General features: G+C 37.2%; 1 protein-coding gene across 1 annotated transcript; it reads left to right on the top strand.

Annotated features, from left to right (window-relative positions):
- The first annotated feature begins 635 nt into the window (after nt 1–635).
- On the top strand, nt 636–19452 carry LOC121430270 (serine/arginine repetitive matrix protein 5-like). Its single transcript, XM_041627547.1, has 9 exons — nt 636–1125; nt 7939–8494; nt 9695–9756; nt 11429–11512; nt 12687–12760; nt 14175–14258; nt 14964–15028; nt 18852–18904; nt 19194–19452. Exons 1-9 carry the CDS (start codon nt 717–719, stop codon nt 19331–19333), a joined length of 1527 nt encoding a protein of 508 aa, XP_041483481.1. The 5' UTR covers nt 636–716; the 3' UTR covers nt 19334–19452.
- The last annotated feature ends 1091 nt before the right edge of the window (nt 19453–20543 follow it).

A 20543-nucleotide genomic window follows, 5' to 3' on the forward strand; every position in this document is an offset into this window, starting at 1 on the left:
CATGAACCCATATATTTTATGTTTGTAACTCTAACAGGTATACCTTCCTCTACGTGAACTTTGCAGGGTTTACCAAATTAATGACAAAGGTTTTTAATAAAGAGCAGCATTTTTTCTACTCATGTTTGTTATTGACTGATTTCATATTTTTAGATTGCCGGTATTTGTTACCTGGCACTATTTTTTTTTAGAACTGACAGTGCTACGTTAGACTAAAAAGCAAACAATAAATAGATTCTCCATCTTAAGAATAAAATTGAGTATATTTCGAAATTTGATGAAATCGTCGTGGATGTTGACTGAGCAATAAAGGGTTTAAACTCATTGTAGTGATCTCGATCGGGAGGTCGATCTATACATGTCAAATTCTTTTGAATGCGCAATTCTTAAGAATCGTCCATTTGGGTGAATTTTGAAGCTTTATAACAAAAAATCAAACACATGGACACACGTTAATTTTTGCATATTTGTAATATTTAGGTGCTAAAGTATCTATGTGCAATGTTTGGTGAAAATGACATGAATTTTACTTGAACTGGGGAACGTCCTTAAATTATGCATTACGCCACCAAAAATGAATAAGTTGACTCTTTTTCCTTTTGCTATTTTCTCTTTAATGATTACCGTATTACTGTAAACAACACACTTGACTTGTTATCAATATCATCTTGGGGAAAACCAAATGTCTATTTTAAGATATTTTTATTTCTTCAGTCATGAGTGTTTCGTATACGGTGGGTGGGAAGTCCCTAACTCACTCGAGGCAAAGGAAGGGGGTAGCAGATCGAGAGAAAGACGAGAAAAACAGAGCTAAAACTTCAACATTATCGTCAACAAAATCGCCAGCAACTATTCAGGAATTTCAGCGGCAACGGGGTCGGGGAGGCAAGCGCAACTCGACGGGAGAGGAGCCCGGAAATCGTCGTAAGGCTGGATCTGGGACAGGATCTGGCGCTCAGCAAGGAGCTGTGGCTACAGTCGGCAAACCTCATGAAACTTCGAGTGGCTCCGCCATTGTCACGCTTTCTGACTTGAATAATCGACAAAGAAAAAATAAAACTCAGAGTGATATTGATTCATCATCACCCCATGGGCCCCACAAGAGCAGCAATAAAACAGCATGTGGTAATTAATGAAAAGGAATGATGGGTATGGATTCACCTGTTGTGAAGGAAGGAAAGGGGGTTATCAGAAGGGAAGTATCAGTGATACTTACCAAGAAAGTGATGGTGCAGGGCACGGTGTGAAAATAATAATGCAGGTAGAACCAAAAAGCAGGCCAAAGAAACTAGTAGACAATTGCTGTGGTGATATTACTGAGATGTGATGTATTCCTGGTGTAGATGTAGCTTGTAGATATAGCTTTTCGATAAACCTCGAAGAGCGAAAGGGCGAAGCAAAGGTTGTTGTGTTGTGTTCACAGACGTCCTCGTCTCGCTATGTCGACTCTTCAAGTGATCATTAGATCTCTTGGCTGGCCTGACAATGCAGCCTTGCTGAGTTGTGCACCCAAGCATGGATGAATGCACATGGCTTGGGGTCTATTGTTGTGTGCACACAGCCTCTTTTAGTACATGAATCCTCTATGCTCCAACCCATCCCACAGTACTATATGTAGGGAGCAGTCGCGCATGCCCCAGACTGTGGTACATTTTACCACACTCCCCCCGACTTTAGAACATCGTTACTTCCCTTATTTTTGGACTGTCGTTGTCCGGTCATATGTCATATGTACACATGTGGATCTAAGCAGTCCTCATTGAAAGGAGGGAACGATAAATGTTAATCCACTGCCGCTCTCAGAGGTTTGCAAGAAACTGTCTGGAGTCGCAAGGGTCAGAGGATGAACATGCCATTTAGTCGGTATATTTATATGCCCAAATTTATTTTAAATAAAACAACTATCCAACTTCTCAGGTAAAAGGTCAAGGGGGGACTTATCAATGCGACTTTTGGATACAAGTATTTTAATCAAACAAACGCTGCCACATGATAAACTTGATGCTAATACCGAGACTACAAGAGGGATTTCTAAAGTTTTGCAAAAATATATTAATATCAAAATGGACTGCCAGAAGAGCTAAGGTCAAGCCTTACGCCCACAAGGGAAATGGACTACCAGAAGAGCGAAGGTCAAGCCTTACGCCCGCAAGGGAAAGGAGAATACATGAATGCATATATTCATTGAAATGCTTGGGAAGACTTTGTTGGTGGCTATCATCCCACAAGTCAAGATCTAGAAATCTTACTCCTGTAAGGGAACGACACCTGAACAATTGTCTACGGAAGCCGATATGTACATTTTCCCTTAAACCAGAAAAAATAATTCTTATGAAAAAGTTACAGCTTTTTGAGCAGACGATTAATGGGGTAGCTCATCAATGTGAGTTTATGAAAGGATCCTTTTAATTGATTGAACCCTTCACTTGACAAGCTAACCTCATCTGAGGAATACTGGAATGTCTAAAATTTGTAATGTACATATGAATATATGAATGCATGCTTGCAGCAGCCAGAAAAATAGTTGACCCAAAGGTCTTTCAACATTTCTATAAAATTGACTTTACTTTTAACCCCTTCCAAAAAGATAAATTCTTAGACTTGTAAGAATTTGGGGCTTGATTATTATTACTGAATAAATACAATGTACAAATCCCAATTTCTGGGGCTAGTCCTCGGACAGGATTGGGTCTGGAGTCCTCTGATAGATCTCCGCCCTCCTTGCCAAGAGACAAGCAATCAGATTCAGGAGAATCTGTTAATATTTGTCATCTATCCAGTAAAAAGAGAACCTTAGTGAACTCTATCAATTTGCTTAGTTAACAATTTTTATATCTTCCTTGCAGAAATCTATAAGTTAACAGATTCCCAAGGAGGTTATAACCAGAATAAAGAAAAACACATTCTGGTTGTTGTGAAGTTTAAAAATGAATAACCCTGCAAAATGATAAAGTCTGAAGTCAAAAAATTCAAGACCTCACACACATCTAACCTACATTAAATAATCCCACGAATATTGCGCCCAAATGTTAAGTAGCATTATATTTTTCACCTAATTTGTAAAGTACTCAAACATTTTGGAAACAATGGACTGGAAACTAATTTGCTCAAGGTAAAGTTCTATTCATTAACTAATTTAAGAAAAGACCACAAATTAATCCCTATTCATCAAAAAGATATATAGATTGACAAGTGTTTACATTCATGTAATTCTTTTCTCCAATTACATAAAAATGTTAAAACAGTGTCAGCTTTTAAAGTTAATTAATGATTCATAGCATAATGATAAATAATATTTCCCATTTTAAGTGACTTTATGTCAATGATAAAGAAGAATTGTATTCAATGGTGTTAATGACATTCTAGTGATAGTAAAAATGTCAGACTTTAGAAAATGTCAATTTTGCAGCTACTCAACAAAGACATTGTTAGTTCATCAGCACAAAAAATATTCCAAGGCAACCATTTTGACCATGGACAAGCACATGGGAAATAGCAAGTACTCTCAAAATAAATATGTGCTGAATAAACCAACTGAATTGGAACACCCTGTTAACACCCCTGATTAACAATTAAGATTAATTCAGACAATCTTGTCTGGACAATTATGATTAACTCACACAGACTTGGCTTCCTATGAACTATTGTATCTACAGTAGCCCTGGAAGATTCTTAAGAGAAAGAATCCAAATTACATAACTCATTGCCCTGGAAGAGGAATTGCTCCAAAGGTGAGCCATTTACAATGCTTTCATCTTTAGTCTGAAAAGTTGGGGTCACCCTTAAACAATTAGATTGCCCTACCTTTCTATAGACAACAATTCCAACCTATTATGTATGTTCTGCAATTAAATGGAAGAAATACCAGGGTTGAAGACAATAGATTTGGATGTTTCTCAAGTCTGCTCTCAAATATTCAGAGGGTCTGCTTAAGAAACTAAACAAAAGAAATACATTTGTATTATTTGATTGAAATTGATCAATAGCTTATTTTCGGAGGCTTTCTGCAAATCCTCCAACTGACTGAAGAACCCTTGATCAATGGAAATAGCTTTCTATAGAAAGCACTTAAAGAAATTATCTAAAGCATCTGCTTAATTAAAAGGGGAGTAGTTTTGTATGAAAGCTTGAACACAATTACCTGAGGAATCTGCTTACAAACATTATGAATGGAAATAACTTTGAATCATTTTGAATTCAAAAGCATTTTACCCCTTTTGATAAAACCTAAAGGGTGTGCTGTATGTTATATGCGTATGTTAAGCTTGGATAGAAGAAACTTAACTTCAAAAGCATTCCTCAACATAGTTATATAACTTTAAAGGGATAAAGTAACAATGTTCACAGACATGATTTATTTTAAATAAATAAAATCACTAAATATTTAATGAAATTTTCATTATTCCCTACCCCCTCCTTTTTATTTATTTTATGTTTAAGTGAACCCAGAGTTCTTCTTGGGTTTCGTTCCCCTGGAACTGATATTTGGGGGTTGTGTTCTCGACACTTTGAGTTAATTGTGTTCGAGACACCTGTGCAAATGACGAGTGTAGGATTTTGATTCCTAATCACAAATGAAAGACTATCTTCAAATTTGGATATTTAGAACACCATGCTTTTGAATCTAAATCAATTTTGGTACAAAATATGAATACCAAGCAATGGTGTAAATTCCCAAAGAATCCCAAATCAAAAATTGAACAAAATCAAATACAAGACAAGTTGTCTCTGAGTAATAAATTATACACAAAGTATGTTACGAGAATTCTCTTCAGTGAATACCTTGTCAAATTTGAGCAAATTAATAACAAGGTATTTTCAAATTATAGTAAAGGAAAATCATCAATGCCAAAATACAATTTCTTGAAAGTATGCAGGCAAAAATAATTTACGCTATCCATGGTGGTACCAAGGTGGTACCGTACAACCTAAAAGGATAGCAACGGTGATCTCGCGCAAAACCAAAATACAGAAGCGGGTCACTCCACCCTTGACTTTGACGCTGAAAAGCTACAACGCTATCCCAGTGCACTGCATGTGGGTTAGGATTAAACCCGAACAAATTCAACCCAATCTTACACATATTTACATCATGCCAATTCGGCTTGGATTGAACAGTAATTTCTGAACTATCAGAAATGTCATCAGAGTTGACAGCCTTATTATTTACAGTGTTAGCTCTCAACTCTGTTTTGGCTGGAGTGGCTTCTCTTTCTACCACTTTAGGACTTAAAAATAAAGGATCAGAAATAATATTTTTGCACTGCTCCTTTGCAGATTCAGAAATAATAAGAGTATTAACAAATAAGGATGGACCCTTACTAGAAAATGAGGAAACACCTTCATCTAATTTGTTACTGAAATCAAACTTCCCCCTTACTGTTGAAGTCAGTCCCTGGTCAGGTATGGATTGGGAGCCCTCAGTTTCAAAAGTTGTGGTCAAAGCCACTTCTGATTCAACTTTCGGGTCAGAATCCTCCCCACTAGATTGGGAGCCCTCAGTTTCAAAAGCTGTGGTCAAAGCCACATTTATTTCAACTGTTGGGTCAAAGCCCTCCCCATTGGATTGGGAGCCCTCAGTTTCAAGAGCTGTGGTCAAAGCCACATTTATTTCAACTGTTGGGTCAAAGCCCTCCCCATTGCCAGAGATCAGACTACCAGACTTGGGTGGATCTGATTTCTTTTTGGAACCCTGGCCTGTTATTGGGGTTGAAGGTCGGCCTCTATCTTCAACCCTTCCCAGTTTGGGTAATTATTAGATTTTGAACGTTTACATGAAGCAAGGGTACTAATGAGATTGTCTAACTTGTTATTAATACAGGCCATCTCAGCCTTCCATTGAGACTTTCCAACTCCATCAGAGTCCCTTGAATTATAGTTACATGACTTTGGGGTAGAATCCCGCAAAATATCAGGGGTAGCCTGAACTGGACATTGTGTTCTGGGGTTTGGAAAATAATGTGAAGAAAATTGGCTATAAACAAAAGCAGGATGCCCTCGGTGAGTTTGGACATTCTGAGGGTATGTATTAGGTGAATCGTTTCCAAACCTATGTCCCAATTCCAAAACTAAATCAAAGTAATCAATTCTGGGGTTGCTTTCAAATATAGCTGCACAAAATTCAGCAGCTTGCCCCTGCAAACACAAATACAAATTATTGATTCTCTGCCTGGCGGTCCAACCTGCTTTATCGGCATACCGAGAAAATTGTTGAAGAAAAACTTTCCAACTACCATTAATGCCATCATAAATTGGTTTGTCTAAAACAGAAACTTTTTCTTTATTAAACCAAGTGGAAGAGGTCTGCCATTGACTTCTAGAAAACATGTGGTATCTTCCAAAAGTATTTCAAACAACCATATTTCAAAAACATGAAACCCAATTGGACCTATTAACAGAAAATTCTTTGCAAATTTGCTTAGTTCAAAGATTTAAACCAATCACAGTGAAGGAATATAAGTAGAATATAAAATTCCAGGCTAAAAATACCTTCCTGCTAAATTGCATTCAGCGCAGAACAATGTCAAATTCGATGATAATGTGGAATTCCAAGCAGAAATCAAAATTCCTAATCCCACCTTGAGATTTCATAGCAAGACAATATACCGAAGAATATCAAATATATCCTGATTTCAATTCCTAAAATCAAGCTATCTTTTTTTTTTAACAAGGAACTTCCTTGGAAAATAGTTGAAAATAAGTATCCACTTATTTTATTTTGATCCAGAAAACAAAATAATTGTTTTAAATTGGAAAGTGTGGTGCCTATAAATGTAATGTTATCAAAGGCATAAACACTCAGTATCAAATAAATCCTCAGCTCAACTTGTGAAAGAAGACAAGCACAATTCAGCTTGTTTCATTCACTATTAAACTGAGCCACGCCCTAGCCAAAAATTTACAAACACAACACAGCAAAGAGCATGAAAATTCAGCACTCAGAATCACTCAAAAATTAGACAAACAAAACATGAGAAAGAGACTAGAAAATCAAAGTTCCAAAATCTCGCAATTTTGCGCAATGTGGGAAATATAACAAAATTGATAGCTGGGATAATCTGGAGAATTTGATACAATTATCCCACTAAAATTGGACAGTAAAATTAGTACAAGTTTAAATCCAAAAAACAAATTGCGTATTAAATACAAGGATTGACTTATGCTTTGCAAAATGTCAAAGATACAAATTTATTTCTGGAGTCTCGCTCCCATGCAACACACAAGCATTCAGAAAAATAATCAGAATATCACTTTAATATCACAAGCAATAACAAATAAAAAGCACAATATATTTTCGATCTTTTGAGCACACTCAAAATTATCCAATCTACCCCCTTCCAAAAATTTATGAAGGAAGCAGAACACTCCCAAAACACACTCAAAATAAACGAAAAGAACGAACTGAAATCTAATGGGATGCCAATTCGCGCAAAGTAAGATTCGCAAGCGCCATTGTGGTAATTAATGAAAAGGAATGATGGGTATGGATTCACCTGTTGTGAAGGAAGGAAAGGGGGTTATCAGAAGGGAAGTATCAGTGATACTTACCAAGAAAGTGATGGTGCAGGGCACGGTGTGAAAATAATAATGTAGGTAGAACCAAAAAGCAGGCCAAAGAAACTAGTAGACAATTGCTGTGGTGATATTACTGGGATGTGATGTATTCCTGGTGTATATGTAGATTGTAGATATAGCTTTTCGATAAACCTCGAAGAGCGAAAGGGCGAAGCAAAGGTTGTTGTGTTGTGTTCACAGACGTCCTCGTCTCGCTATGTCGACTCTTCAAGTGATCATAAGATCTCTTGGCTGGCCTGACAATGCAGCTCTGCTGAGTTGTGCACCCAAGCATGGATGAATGCACATGGCTTGGGGTCTATTGTTGTGTGCACACAGCCTCTTTTAGTACATGAATCATCTATGCTCCAACCCATCCCACAGTACTATATGTAGGGAGCAGTCGCGCATGCCCCAGACTGTGGTACATTTTACCACAAGCAAGAACTGGCGGAAGAAAATTAGGTTGTATTTCTGATTCGCAAAACTTTAACATTAAGTCTCATCAATTTCATGGACAAATGCTAGACAAACCATTGCTACCATCTTCAATTTCAACTCTTGTACCTAATAGTACTAGATCTAGTAGAAGTACACACCAGAACAAAACTAGGCCTACCTCAAAATCAAATCAATTACCGAGTGATGTGAGTAGGACTTCAACAAATTCAATCAATTTGAAAACAGGGACAAGCAATAAAAATAGATCAACGTCGGTGAGAGGAAGAGGATTGAAAGATAGGGGTTCATCTAGTGTTGGAACAATGGCATACAACAACGGCAGATACACATCCAGCAGTGGTTTGTACTCCCCTAACTCTGGGCAAGTTGGCCAAGCTCGTTCAGGTGCGCGTGCGGATGACGACGGGCATCAACAGCAGGCCCCTGGAACGTCATCATCTCAGGGGAGCTCCCAGCAACCACAGCCTCAGACGGAAAGGTAATGGGATGATGAATGCAAGGAATGCTCCCCAGGCAGGGGAAATTGTGCACTTTTGGTGCGGGATCGAAATGAATCCAATGACCTGGGTAATAATCTGTAATGAGCCATTCTGGGAAAAGCACTTTATAAAAATTGGCTATTATTATTGATATTTATTATTATTAATTATTATTAATGTTTTGATTTTCAGGCCATCATGTGTACATCCTGGGGCTGTTTCATAAAGAGTTTCATTCCAACAGTGACAACTTGGCCAGTAAAGCAATTATCACATTTTATAGCCAGTGCTGAGCAGCCAATCACAAATACAAGCATAAGCGGCATAGGGGATGAACAGCCCTGCCAAGTTTTCAAATTAATTTTTGCATCAAAAATAAAATGTTATATCTGCTGCATTTCTTCCTTCTCATTTCTACATTGAATTAGCATATATTATGATTTGTTTTTAATTTCCAAATCAAAATATAACATAGATAACAAAACAAATAGACCAATTTGTCAAAGTCACATACATGCACTCATTCAATGAACAAGGTTATAATATAACCTTGTTCTCAGTTATATCTCCATGTGTGACAAAATAAGGGTAGCAATGTTTGGCTTATTTTCTCTTTTTCTTTGGGGCAAATGCCTGATTTTTTACACTGACAGCTTCCATAAGACCTGTTAATTCATACTGCTTGGCTCTTATTTAAATTTGATTCTTTGTATCATTTATTCTTAATTAAAAATAGAGATAAAAAAATGAAAATTTTCTTGCCATATTACTTTCAACCAATAGAGGGCGTACACAAAAATATGCCCAAAATTCAAGTTTTTGAGCACTCTGGTGAATACAAAAATTATTCCCACATTACTAATGATAAATAAATTGCAACTGTATGGAAATTAGTAATTTTGGTCACAAAAGTGATATTTTAATGATTTTTTAAAGTGTGTGCTCTATACAGCATTGGCATACCATAGTCCTACCTGTAGATTCTCCACAGGCAGGATGGTAGCAGTGAACAAGTGCATACATGTAAAAAGGATTATTGTTCTACTATGCTTGAAGTAATGGCTCCTCGACAAGTGATAAACATTTCAAAATACTCTATCCCCAAGCTTGTCACATGAAGAATTAATTTTATTTAGTTTGTTGCGTAATACTTTTCAGACTTTAAACTGCTTTCTTATTGGGTTCTACCATCTATATAGCACTGCATCAAGTTACCGTGTAATTCCACCAAATTCTAGCAAGAGGCAGCAGATGCTGACCAGTGAGTATTGATTGGTTCCATATTTGCAGTTATTACAAGGAATAAAGAAGGGTAGAGGGGGTGCAGTTTGCAAGAGGGAGATTGGAGGAGGGGAAAAAAGGGAAGGGAGAAGGGGACTGAGGGAGAGGTAGATGTGTTAGAGGGGGAGGGGAGAGAGAGAAAGTGGGAATGGAGAAATATGGAGAGATAGTATGTTCAAAATAATGATGAGGGAAAAAAGAGGAAATCGTGATGTAGAAACAGGAAATACCTGTATTTAACTGCCTATACATTAATAATAAAGGACAAGTCCACCCCAATAAAAACTTGGTTTTAATAAAAGGAGAAAAATTCAACAAATACAACACTGAAAATTTCATCAAAATCGATTGTGAAATAAGAAAGTTATGACTTTTTAAAGTTTTGCTTAATTTCACAAAACAGTTATATGCACATCCTGGTCGGTATGCAAATGAGCAGACAGATGACGTCACTCACTATTTCTTTTGTATTTCGTTATATGAAATATGAAAAATTCTAATTTTCTCCTCGTCATGTGGATCAAAATTTTATTCCTCCCTGAACATGATCAATTATCATTATCTTCACAGTTTGTGGTTAAATCAAGTTGGTCCCAATTGTCAAATCTGTCAAAATTGAAATAATGTATAATTCAAACAATAAAAAACAAAAGAAATAGTGAGTGAGTGACATCATTAACTCTCTCATGTGCACATCAATGAGTTGTGCATATAACTGCTTTGTGAAAAGTAAGCAAAGTTAAATGTCATAACTTTCTTATTTTACATCTGATTTTGATGAAATCTTCAGTGTTATATTCATTTGATTTTTCTCTATCCATTGAAATCAACAATTTTCTGGGGTGGACTTGACCTTTAGATATTTGAGATTAGGATTACAAATTTAAAATTTATGCAAATTCATGCGAATGACAATACATGTAGGTGTGAAAGGCATATTCGTTCTTTTTTTTTTTATAAATGACATTTATGTTTTCTTGTTATGGACTGAAGGTAGAGATATGGGCATAGTGTGGTGGGGGTGGGGTAAAAGCTCCAAAACCCTTATGGACAAAATTAACATTATCCAAAAGCATGTTATAAGCATAATCAATAATGCTAGATTTTGTGCTCATACAAATCACCTTTTCTATAATTGCAAAATTTTGAAAATATCTGATTTATATTTATACAACCGAGGTATATTCATATTTGAACTTATTTACCAGATGTTTTTGTGCTTATTTATTAAATGCAATGTCATTTAACACTCCCATTCAACTAGACAAGCTAACCATTACCACTTCCCACAAACTCGAACCCTTTTTGCTAATAACACATTTACTACTACAGGACCCAAATTCTATAATTGCCTAAATAATGAACTGGTTGATAGCCCCTCTCTCAATTCTTTCAAACATAAGCTCTTAGAGAGTTACAATGATTAGTTACAATGCTGGATTGTACTGATGATTGCAAATAATCATGTTTTCCTATTCTTTCTTATACTCTCAATTATTTATCCGTCAACCCCCCCCCCCTCCATTACTTTTGGTTGTTTTTTGTTGTTGATTTTCATTTATTTTTATCTCTCTACGTGTTCTAGAATTTGAGCATATTACTAAGCGGGACCCTGGACTCATTGATTTATATTTTGTGATTTTGTACACCAGAATCTTCGCAAGAATTAAAGGCACTAGAAGATTACAGGGCTTCCAAGAAACCAGCCTATGTATCAGGAGAAGCTCAGAGTACAGGTACGTGTGTGGCCCTGTTCTCGTTACCTTGGAATTTACCTTGGAATTATATCATACATGCAAGTTCTAAAACTAGATTACTGGAAACTGGCTCAGGAAACCAGTTTAGAAGATTAGATGATAGTATTCCCATTTGATCAGCCAAAAGTGGTTTTCAAGATCAAGGCCACTGCACGTTAAGTGGTCTTGTTGCTAGGGGAACGCTGTCAGTGGGGGGATGTGTTATGTGGAAAATTCAAAATCGTAGCATAGACATTCTACATAATGTGTGTTGAGTAGCGCACTCGAAATGTGGGAAGATCTCTTCATGGAGAACTGATTCAGAAGATTGCTTCTGAGACTGCCTTGACCCTTCTCATTGTATGTTAGACTACCGGTATTTAACACTAAACTAGTTTCCATTAAACTAGTTTTTGACAGTAATGAGAACGGGGTCTATGGGGGTGTTGCAAGAAAATATTTGCAATCAGAGGCAAATTTTCTGTTGCAATTTTACAATCGATAGACCAATTTTAGCTGTAGCAAACTTGTTTAAAGAAGCAGATTACTAATCAATCATGAATTTACAATTGATTACAAGACATATGATTGATTTAGGGACTGAAAATAGACTTGATTGCAAGTTTCTTGCAATGCCCCGTATGTCTCATATTAAGGAAGATTAAAAGCTTCTCATTCACTAATTTGCATTGCAAGTATAAATATTCCTTGACTATTTCTAGTTTTAGTAGTTTTGATGATGGTTTTGAAAAAAAAGTGGATTATTATATAGCTTTCAAATCTGTTTGCAACTTATGAAATTGTTGTTGTAACTGTCTAGAATACAATGGCTAAATTTTTATCAAATCTATGAAAATTGAAGGGTTTGTAATTTTCTTTATAAAGTGAGTTTGAGACATCACTGTTGCCTGTAGACTTTTTAAAGTTGCATACTACCTATTCCATGCTTAAATCTTTTTAAAGAAAACTACAAAAATCAATATTTTTCTTACTTGTATACCTTGGAATGTGATGACTTTTTCAGTAGTGTATTTATTCATATTGACTTGATATTTGGAACGTTTTGATGACCTTTTTCTTTGATACCGTTTCCAGTGTCTACCCCTAAATGAATTCAATAAAGTGACGTTTTTGTCAACCAGGTTTTTTTTTCTCTGCAAATTCCTCATTTCAGGAGGAAGTAAAAGCCTAGAGGAAGCAAGATTGGCAATGGAAAGGCAACACCGAAACAAGAAATATGAACAAATTGTAAGAATTTATTTATATAATTGAACTCAGTGCTGTTACTATGGTAACTGTGGAATAAAGCATGACGTGTTGGATCAAATGTCCGACAAGTCCTTTTACGAAGCACTCCCACGATGGCTTTTAAATAGGAAGGCTGTGCAATGCATCAAGTTCTGGTCAAGTATATGGCATTCATTTGTACCTGTTGACAATGGATACATAATAGAAGAAGGGAAACAACAGAAAATTAAGATTAGGGGGATTCAACTTTCAAAGGCTGAGATATTTTTTGTGATTTGAAATTTCTACAGCTCAGTAGTGATAGAAATATAATTATCATATTTTATAGCACCAAAACAAACCCAACTTCTTGCAGTTTTGAAGATGAAGACTTATGGCTGTATTTCATTGAAGCTTAGATTTTCCATCATTGAGCAACCAGATGAAATGTTATTATTCTAGCTGCCTCAAAAAGCTAAAATACCTGAAATACCTACGCTTGACAGGATCAAATTCAGCATCTGAGACAGTAAAAGGGCCCTTATTCTTCCGCCAGTCAAATTTTGTTTCAAACTGGTGATATAGGGGAGACCAGGGTTAGTTGGAACATGGGGTAAGTTGAAACATTGTAATTTTCTTTAAAGCCTGTACAATAAATTTATGCAATACTGCCCTCAATTTATTGCAATAATAATTCAACACTGTTGTATCATTGATAGCAATTAATTGAGGACAGAATTGCATAAGTTTATTTTACAGGCTTTAAAGAAAATAACAATGTTTCAACTTACCCCATGTTCCAACTAACCCCAGTCTCCCCTACATTGTATCTTCCCAATTTGGGAAAAGGAAGTTCAGTAGTTACCAAAAATAAAATCAGTGTTTAAATAGATGTCCATCATACTCATTCACTTTTGTCAATCAGCAATATCAAATTTAAAGATTTTGAATGGGTAGGCTCGAATGAATATATTTTGCCTGCCAGTAGTAATTAGGCCTGTGTAACCCTTTATATTCCATGAAGTACATCATTTTAAAGCTTAGCCTTAGGTTGTGCTTTATCAAGCTCAATTAAACTTCAACATTCATTTTAGGTGACTTAATCATTGTTGGCTTTGGGGGTAGTAGGTCACACATATCATGTATCATCACAAACCGACAATGAACTTTCAGAGCTGCCAAGTAGTAGGGATTTTCAGTATTTAGTACTGAAAAATGAGAAGAGTACTGATGGTTTCATGGAAAAATACTGATTTCTCAAGTTTCAGTTTTATGTGTTGTCCTATGGTATTTCTTTGAAAATACTGATTTCCTCGCCAAAATACTGAATTTCAGCTTTAAAAATACTGAAATGTTCTTGTTCAGGTTGGCAGCTCTGAACTTTTCCCAACCTGAAGTATTAATATTTATGTCCCATTTTTTATTCTCCAAACAGCTAAAGAAAGAACAACGAGATGAAGAAAAGAGGGAAAGAGAAAGGAAGGAATATGAAGAGAAGAAAGCCAGAGCTCGTAAAACGGTAAGGATTGGTAATGGTGACAGCTTAAAACTGACTTCTAGTTTTTCATAGCAAACTGAATCAAAACAATTTCAAATCTTGTAACTTAAACCTTTGAATACAATTAAATGGTCTGTTTCCACCCAGGGAATGATTTTCCAGTATCATTTTATCATTCACATCAAAAAAAAAATTAAAATGCAATTAACAAAATTTCTTTTTTGTAATAGTTTCTTACTTAGGACTGTGTAGAACATAGCAGAAAGAATTTCTTTTACAGCCCCTGGGGCCCGTTGCAGAAAGAGTTGCGTTTAAACGCAAATCAAAAAATCAATCGCAAGTCCCAAATGCGCACTGTTGATTGGTTGAAAATCAAGTTGCGCATGATTTTTAGAGTTGCAATTGATTGCAACTCTTTCTGCAACGGGCCCCAGGGGCAGAAATGCTAGAAATTGAGATGTAAATTATTCTCCGCTACTCATGATTTTCAGAGAAATTAGTGTATTTCTGAAATGGAATTTGAAATCATCTCTTTTAATCTACCGTGTATATGTTGTATGTACTTCTATGTTTTGCAAGGAAACTCTTCATAGCCTAGGACTTTGTATTGTAAATATAATTATAAATATAATCCATATTCAGCATTGCATAATAGAGAGAATCAACTTGAATTTGGTTGCATTTGACCAGTTAATTCTGGAGGGTGATTTTATGATTTTTTTTCAGGCCGAAGAAAATGAACGCAGGAGAAAGGAGAGAGAAGAAAGGGTCTTGAAAGATGACCATTCCAGGTGGGTGCAGATTCACATTATTCTCTTCTCTTTTGCCGCCTCCATTGACCATTCAAGAGAACCATTAGATCCCATCTATGCTGTGGAAGAGCTGTGGTGTAGTGGTTCTGACTCTAGCCTTGTAAACAGAAGGTCGTGTGTTCGAATCCCACCGCGGACTAGCGTCCTTTGGCAAGGCATTAATCCACACTTTGCCACTCTCGACCCAGGTGCGAAATGGGTACGCTTTAGGATGCAAGTCTGCAGTGTGTTATTGTGCGTTTGACTTTGTCAGCGCCATTGTGAGGCTGAGAAGAATGCAAGGAATGCTCCCTAGGGAGTGGAAATTGTGCACTTTTTGTGCGGGATTGATATTAATCTAATGACCGGGGTAATGATATGCCGTAAAGCACTTTGAGCCGTTCTTGGAAAAGCGCTTTATAAAAACTGGCTTAGGGACAGTGATTTTCCGCGATCGTGGAAAACGGACGGAATTCACGGAAAGGGCCTTTTGAAACGGAAAGTGGCATTTCAAACGGAAAATCACGGAAAACATATTTTCCCTCAATTTTGAATTGAAGATGTAACAGTACGATTTCGTGGTCTTAAAATCCAAGATTGCGGATTGGCAAATGCTGTTGACTGATGATAACGATGTCAAAAATCCCCAAAAAATTATCGATGAAATATCATTTCACCGTGAAATAATGCTAATAATGTGAAAGGTGAGGATGTATGCATGCTAAATTTCTTTGTAAAAATATCATATATACCCACATAGATCCGATTAGAACGGATTCTATTGTGTTGTTGGTACAGTAGCAGATACAATTTTGACCAGTGCGAGTGTACGGTACGTGTAATTTTGCTATTCAATGTGGAAACGGAATTGTCACTTTTCCGTGTGTACAAAGTCTATGGGGAAACGGAATTTCCGTTTTCTGACATGCTGAAACGGAATTTGAGATTTTCTGAAACGGAAAAGGCAATTTTTTGGAACGGAAAATCACTGTCCCTACTGGATATTAGTATTATTGTTATTGCATGGAATAAGCTGATTTGAAGTGTTGAATTACTGTTTTAGAGGCCCAAATATGGAGTGGTGATGCACATTGCTTTGTAACCAATAGGAAAACGCACATTATAAAGTGACTATTGGATTAGATTACAGTCCGACCTCTCTTATCCGGACACGTTGGGACCAGCACCAATCCGGATAAGGGATTTATCCGGATCTGGGAGACCCAATATTAAATACACGCAGCTGCGCTACCGGCTGCCTCCCCAGGCCACCGGCGGTAGCTACACTATAGTGGGTGTGCGGTAAAGACAATTATTCACTGTCTGCATTCACTGCAGAGTCAGTGCAAATTATAGACAGTGTTTTAATGGAAATGAAATCGATCGATGGCCAAAACTCTTGGATAATTTACCTGCTAAAATGACCGAGGTATACCTCGAAAAAAAAGAGAATAACTTGATGAAACCAAGTGTTAAAATTAGATCATCGAGGCGGGTATCGCAGCTTCGCAATGTCAGCCATTGTTAAACTGACTGTAGGCTCAAACATGATAGATGGCGCTGTCCGTATTGAGGCCTAAAGTCAGCTAGCAAGACAAGTGTTTTTCCCGCGAAGCAAAAAGAGAAACGTGATGAAATGTTTGCACTATGCCCTGATTTACTGGAAATCATTCCTAAAGTTCTTTTGGTGATTTGGGTGAGATATTTTCATGAAAAATATGTTTGGTGTAGGGTGACTATGTTGGGAAATATATGTAATCAAAGTGAGTTTACGTATAGGATTGAGTTTAGATTGAAATCTTATTTCCTAACGTACCGGTACTAGATTAAAAGGAAAAAAAAATCTTGGCAAGTGTGCGTCCGGATAATAGAGAGATCCGGATAAGGGGAGGCCGGATAACAGAGGTCGGACTGTATTTCAATTCTCCATTCCCCTTCTTTTTCTCTTTTGCTCTTTTTCTATATCTTTATCCCCCCCCCCTCCTGTTGCTGATCGTCGTTTCCCAGCATTAGGGAAAAAAAACACTTGTTCATAAATCCTTTTGGTTGTCCAACTGTCAACCATTGAATCAATTCATGATTGTGCAAACAAATTCAAAAACTTGGTAGAGCTATCAAAACCAGAGCTGCCAAGTAGTACTGATTTTCCGTATTAAGTACTGAAAAATGAGAGGAATACTGATGGTTTCATGCAAAATACTGATTTCTAAAGTTTCAGTTTTATGTGTTGTCCTATGGTGTTTCGTCGGAAATACTGATTTCCTCACCAAAATACTGATTTTCAGCTTTAAATATACTGAAATGTTCTTCTTCAGGCTGATAGCTCTGCAAAACAAACAATGAAATTCACACCTTCGCAATCAGCTGCTGTAGCTAGCTGTAAATGGTAGAGTTGATCAGCTGCTGTGCTAACTGTTACCGGAAATGCATGTCCCAACAGATTACGTGGGATACTTGATATCGCTGAGTATCACCTTCATGTACATGCAATAAGGAGGATTGATGTTCGTGTGAACCTCAATGCCTTCCGCTAGCCTGGTGATTAAGTGTTTGTGTATACATCACTTGAATAATGATGATAATATATTCCATTTATATAGTGCAGCTACTATAATTGCATATACTCTACTGCACTTCATACTTGGTATCATATTATTACCCCGGCTGTAGCTGAGCCGCCATATAGGCGCTACAGCATTCAAGGAATAAATCCTACCGGTTGGGTGTTTCATAGAGCTGTTTGTAAGTTAAAGGGGAATGAAACCTTTGGAACAATTAGGCTTGTGTAGAAACAGAAAAATCAAAGAATAAGAATAAAGAAAGTTTGAGAAAAATCGGACAAATAGTGAGAAAGTTATGAGCATTTGAATATTGCAATCACTAATGCTATGGAGATCCTCCCATTGGCAATGCGACAAGGATGTGTGATGTCACTGATGAACAACTTTCCCTTTGGTGGACTATAAAATACCCTCAAAATGTCTCTTTTTGCTTTTTCTTATAATGATACAAACTCTTTATCCATGATGTATTCTTAAAAAATATGTATTACATGCCCTCATGTAGAAAGAACACATGATCTAGGGATAGATGTGATAAAAGAGGCAATTCAAGTGAAATATATACTAAAGTAATGGGGAGAGTTGTTCACAAGTGACATCACACATCTTTGTCGCATTGCCAATTTGCTATCTCCATAGCAATAGTGATCGCAATATTCAAATGCTCATAACTTTCTCATTATTTGTCTGATTTTTCTCAAACTTTTGTTGATCTGTTTCTTTGATTTTTCTGTTTTCACACAAGCTATCTTGTTCCAATGGTTTCATTCTCCTTTAAGAGCAACTGGTGATCAGTGGCGGACCGTGACCCGGAGGAGACAAAGCATTGGGGGGGGGGGGGCACAGCATTGTTCACAGACAATGCAGTGCTCCCCCAATGCTTTGTCTCCTCCGAGTCACGGTCCTCTACTGCTGGTGATCCTTTCTTCTTGTGGTAGAACACCAATGGCGATGGTTTAGCACATAAGAAAGGTTCACCAGTCATTCTTAAAGTCACTCTTAACTTACGAGCAGATTTATGCAACAGCCCCCAGGTACCCATTCACCTCTCCTTGGTCAAGTGCAGCACAATTATGTAGGTGAATTTCTTGCTGAAGGAAAACACGCCATGGCCGGGATTCGAACCCACGTCCACCTGATTTAAAGACCCGAGTCGTACCGCTAGACCACAATGCCACCATGGAAAATCAATCCTATGATTAGTATTTTCTAAACCAGATATTATAGAGCTTTTATTTTCTCTCTCTTTGTTTTTGAAATAGAATTAATGAAACATTCCTGAGAAAGCTAGAGACAGGAGCAAAACTAGAACAGAGTAAGTAACACAAACAGCTTATAGTTAAAGGTCAAGTCCACCCCTGAAAATTGTTGATCTGAATAAATTATAGGAAAAAATCAGACTAGCATAATGCTGAAAATTTCATGATAATTGGATGTAAAATAAGAAAGTTATGACACTTGAAGTTTCGCTTATTTTTCACAAAACAGTGATATGGACAACTCAGTGACATGCACACGAGACAGTTAGAAGTTCCAATATGGCATATCGGTACACAGATTGTACCATGTAATAATAATGCTTTGATGTGTCATATTACATGTAGGTCAAACATCAGTTTCGCAAAGTCCAGAGCTTCAAAGGCTACTGGAGATGTTTCCAAACAAGAAGCCTTCCAAGCTTCAGGAACTGCTTAGCTTGACAGACAATGATGTGGAGAAAGTCATAGAACTCCTATTGGATTGAAGATGACAAAGGATGGTGGAGGATGTACAAAGGCCTTCCAGGGCTCCATCTTACAAAGACTTACAATTGATCCAATCAATCATAACTCTATGGAAATCCATTAGTGTCATAATTTCTTCTACGAAAAATTGCACAATGTCCTTTTTATGCAAAGAGAAGCGCAGTAAATTTTCAAGAAAACAATGAATGCATGAATATATTCATCACAGCTACAAAATATTTTGAACAAACATGCTTAAGAGATGTTGACGTTGCTGGCCGTCAATCGTAACTCTTTGTACAACAGGGCCCAGGGCTCCATCTTACTAAGAGACAATTGATTGTAACTCTAGGGAAATCCATCAGTGTCATATTTTTTCTGCCAAAATTTTGAACAATGTCCTTTGTAAACAAAGAGAAACACACTGTATGGATGAACGCATGATTATACATCATAGTTAGAAAATATTGTGAATAATCATGGATAATGGATGTTGACATTGCTGGCTTTCCATAGTTGCGATTGATTGGATCAATTGCAACTCTTTGTAAGATGAGCCCCAGAAGATACGATTGACCCTACAGAAGATTATGGCGTTAGACCTCTTTTTCATCTTACAAACCATGATTTCTGCATATTTAATCCGCTAAAAGTGAGTTTTGCAATTCGGTAGATTCACAATACGATGAAAATTTCCATCAAATCACAATCGACAGATTAATGGTGAACCGGGACTGCAGATCATCCCGGGGGGGGGGGGGGGGGCACTCGACCAAAAAAGTGGTGGGGGTGTGCCGCGGGCGAGACAAAAAACGGGGGCCTTGGAGCGGGTTTATTGTAAAAAGGAGGGTCCTCGGAACGGGCTTCGGAACAACAAAAGTTTGTGAAAACGGGGGTCCTCGGAACGGATCGCCAGCGTGTGAGTGCGTATGCATCCCAATGGAACGGTCATGCGTGCATGATGCAGCTAGCGCGACCTCTGCCGGGGGAGCTCTGCGGCCGCTTTTCACCAAAATTGCATCTCATTCAATGCGATCGGAGCGGCGTAACGAAAAATATGTGAAGCTTTGGAGCAGATTTCTCTTCTTTTTTCTCGATAAGAAGAAAATGCTATGCCTTGGAGCGGCTTTCTTTGTTCTTTTTCTCAACAAGGCAAAAATTCTATGCCTTGGAACGGAAATTTGAGTGTGAAAATGGGGATCCCCTCTGCGGCACACACCTACTATGCAT

The sequence above is a fragment of the Lytechinus variegatus genome, chromosome 16, assembly GCF_018143015.1.
Source record: "Lytechinus variegatus isolate NC3 chromosome 16, Lvar_3.0, whole genome shotgun sequence".
Lineage (NCBI taxonomy): Eukaryota > Metazoa > Echinodermata > Echinoidea > Temnopleuroida > Toxopneustidae > Lytechinus > Lytechinus variegatus.